The sequence below is a fragment of the Amphimedon queenslandica genome, unplaced genomic scaffold (assembly GCF_000090795.2).
Source record: "Amphimedon queenslandica unplaced genomic scaffold, v1.1 AMPQUscaffold_13516, whole genome shotgun sequence".
In the NCBI taxonomy this organism is placed as follows: domain Eukaryota; kingdom Metazoa; phylum Porifera; class Demospongiae; order Haplosclerida; family Niphatidae; genus Amphimedon; species Amphimedon queenslandica.
This window is the reverse complement of record NW_003546248.1, coordinates 519,752-523,678: the sequence shown is the minus strand read 5'-3', so window position 1 is coordinate 523,678 and position 3,927 is coordinate 519,752. Positions and strand designations below refer to the sequence as shown.

The following is a 3,927-nucleotide window of genomic DNA, read 5'->3' as shown; positions in this document are numbered from 1 at the left end:
TACACTGGAGTTACATGTGACTCATGTAAGGCAACAACTATATACTTTATTATTATTATTATTAATATTATTAATTTATTATTATTATTATTATTATACAACATACAACATTATATGATCCTCACTCTATTTTTGTAGTCTTTTGTGAGTCTCCTTGCCTCAATGGTGGCACATGTTCAGGTCCCCTCACATGCACTTGTGACTATACTTATACAGGGAATGATTGCTCAAGAAGTACTTGAATATCATTTGTTCATTTTGTTTTATATTTCATTACTTTCATTTGCAGGGTTCTGTCCAGCTGATTATTGCAGAGGGCGTGGTACTTGTTTTCTTGATGAGTTTGAAGAACCACCAGCTCCATCCTGCAAGTAAGTGAATAGTGTCATCTTTATGGCTTCATGTATATGTTCACACTCCAATACATTCAATCAATGAGTGTGCATTCATAATTAATGTATTATCTTTTTTCTTTGTTCAGTTGTGTTGGCTATTTTGGTCCAAGATGTGATTTTCAGAGTAGTACCCTCTCCAATAATGAAGCTGGTGGCCTGTCTGCTGGAGTGATCATTGCTGTAATTATTATTATCATTATTGTAGTGGCAGTTGTCATTTTCTTTAAGAGGTAAGTAGAACAAATGCCCTACTGTACATGCATCATTGTCATTGCTAAACATGTACATTACTATTATTTTTATAAATTCTTGTGTATAATAAGTTCTCACTAAATTGTTAGACTGATGTATTCTACTTGATTTTATGTTTATTTCTGTCTCTATTCCAGGTCAGTGTATCCAAACATACAAAGAAGGAAAGCACAGCGTGCCCTATGGCATCTTGATTCAACTCTTGTTCATGCCAACCCTGCTGTCACTCAGTCACTCCTTGAGAGTGGGAGCACTCCACCAAAGGTATAATAATACCTGTACAATACACTATATAGTGACGCTTAGTAAAAATTGAGAATTCTCTAACAATTGGCCATAAACTCATATAGAGCCACTTGTCAAAATTTGTCATGATTTAAAATAATTAAATTCTATGATAAAAATAACAATTTTTCTGTTTTTAATTTTATTTGTAGAATACAAATTGTACTAATGCTCTTGACAATCCCATTTATGGTACAGTGCCTGCTATAGCCAGTGAATCTGACAGCGAAGAGTTCTCGGCTTCTTTTGGAGAATTCACAGAACCCGAAGAACCCAAATACGAGAACCCCATCAATACTCGTAACGGCATAGCTCCAGTCCTCATGGATAAGATACCAAATGCTGTTGTCATCAATCGTTACGTTGACACGGCTAGTCCCGAGAGAGATCTGAGTCCTGTTCCACAAGAGCCTCAACCTTACGAAAAAATTGTCAAAATCTCTATGCCATCGGAGCAGGTTGACAATGACAACGCATCTAATGTTTAAAGAAATACACTTGGAGTGTATAATGACAAGCATATAAACGCAGGACATTTTGTTGTTACTTAATCGATATGTATTGTATATCCAATCACTGTATTTTGCTTTATTGTTACCATTAATTATCGTATTAATGTTAATTACTTATTACTGCTAAATATTGATCCTTATCACTTGTGTCTTTATTCACATGTTAATATAATATTTATTATTATCAACAAAATTTTAACTATGATGGAAAATGTGATTTGAATTTCTCTCTCTATTGAATATCTCTGGTCCGCATCCGTCCGTCCGTCCAGATTCCGATAGAAAAGCGTTACCATAATCCCAGAAACGCAACTAGCTGTGCATAGTGTATATTGATGGCCTTCACTAGCCTTCTTAAACTTATTCTCTCTGTCGTAGGCTCTCAGTAAGTGTATATTGTGAATTTGTGTTTGGGGCGAGCCTGAGCGAGCCCCACCATAGCCCCAAAAGCCTAAAGTAATCTTCATGAAAGCGCGTGTGGTCACAATGAATTAAATGGCGGCTATCAGCAAGTCTGAGCATAGATATCTATGGTCTGAGCAAATTTGAGCAAACCAAACGGTCAGCAAGATAAGACTAAACTGCTGTCTAAAACTTCTCTAGCAAAAAGAAAGGTTGGAAAACTAGATATACAATCCTTTTCTTGGTATAAAGGACTCTGATAAGTTGATTACAAGTGAGAAAGCTGCATGTACTGAGCTGGCTGCATGCATGCAATGTGCTGAACTGTAGATCTAGCTAAATGTAGCTGCAATGAGAGCTATGCTAGGTGATGTTTCCTTCTCCAGCAGCAAGCCTAGGTTAACAAAGCAGATATACAATCTTCTTAAAATACGATTTGTTCAGTGACTGCTTCTAACTATAAGCAAGATGGCTTTAATTGCTGCAGAGATTCTTAAGTAGTGAAGTGATAAAGAAAATTCAAGCAAGATGACTGCAACAAGAGCTACTGCATTTAGACTTGTGCAATTGCTTTGCTTGCTCATACATGTAGATCATACAGCACATAATCTATAGCTTGCTTAGGCTCGCCCCTTTGATGTTTTAAATTCTTCCAGTATGTTACTACATGTATTTTTAGAACTGAGAGTGCAATGATACTATTTTAAACGTACATTTATTTATAGACTAATAATTGGTATTGAAGTGCCAGAGAATGCATCCTGCAGACCTGATCCATGTCAGAATGGAGGGACCTGTGATCATATCTTCTTTGATATATTTGCATGTCCTGATCTCAGCAGCGATACATGCAACACTTCAATTAATGATTCCTGTAATTCTAATCCATGCTTTAATAACAGCGACTGTGAACTAAACTTGGAAAGTACATTTATAATTATTTTTTCACCTGATTTCACCGGCGATATGTGTAACACTTCGATTAATGATTCCTGTGATCCTAATCCATGCTTTAATAACGGAACATATGATTCAGACTTACCTGATACATTTACATGTATCTGTCCACCTGATTTCACCGGTGATACATGTAACACTTCGATTAATGATTCCTGTGATCCTAATCCATGCTTTAATAATGGAACATGTGATTCAGACTCACCTGATACATTCACATGTATCTGTCCACCTGATTTCACCGGTGATACATGTAACACTTCGATTAATGATTCCTGTGATCCTAATCCATGCTTTAATAATGGAACATGTGATTCAGACTCACCTGATACATTCACATGTATCTGTCCACCTGATTTCACCGGTGATACATGTAACACTTCGATTAATGATTCCTGTGATCCTAATCCATGCTTTAATAATGGAACATGTGATTCAGACTCACCTGATACATTCACATGTATCTGTCCACCTGATTTCACCGGTGATACATGTAACACTTCGATTAATGATTCCTGTGATCCTAATCCATGCTTTAATAATGGAACATGTGATTCAGACTCACCCGATACATTTACATGTACATGTCCTCCTGGCTATAGAGGCGATACATGTCAGATTCCTACATGTGATTCTAATCCATGTAACAATGGTGCTACCTGTCAGATAGAGGATTCATCAAATACCTTTACTTGTGATTGTTCTTTTGGTTACACTGGCCTCTTATGTGATGCTGTTATAGATCTCTGTCAGTCTGATCCTTGCAACAATGGCTCGTGTACTTTAGTGTCTCCTGGTAATATAAACTGTGATTGTTTGCCTGGATACACCGGAACCACATGCAATGAGCCTATCAACCTCTGTGATCCTAATCCATGCAATGGTGGCAGCTGCACTCAAGTCTCATTTGATAATTTCACATGTGATTGTCCCTCTGGTTTCACTGGTGATCGCTGTCAGACTGATATTGATGAATGTGCCTTGTACAACCCGTGCAATAATGGAGGGAATTGTACTAACACTGCCCCAGGCTTCACCTGTCAGTGTGCTCCTGGTTATGACGGCTCCACTTGCTCTGAGGGTAAGATATTATACTTCATCCTTATAACAATTTCATTGTATTT

At 37.2% G+C, this 3,927-nt stretch overlaps 1 protein-coding gene across 1 annotated transcript in view; it reads left to right on the top strand.

The window, feature by feature from the left end:
• Positions 1-3,922, top strand: part of LOC100641362 (uncharacterized) — a gene marked incomplete at its 3' end in the record, with an annotated part of 14,782 nt that extends 10,860 nt beyond the window's left edge. Inside the window, exon 29 of the mRNA XM_019999228.1 lies at positions 3,497-3,922. Coding sequence (XP_019854787.1) covers positions 3,497-3,922 — 426 coding nt within the window. The remainder of the gene's footprint in view (positions 1-3,496) is intronic.
• Positions 3,923-3,927: the final 5 nt, after the last annotated feature.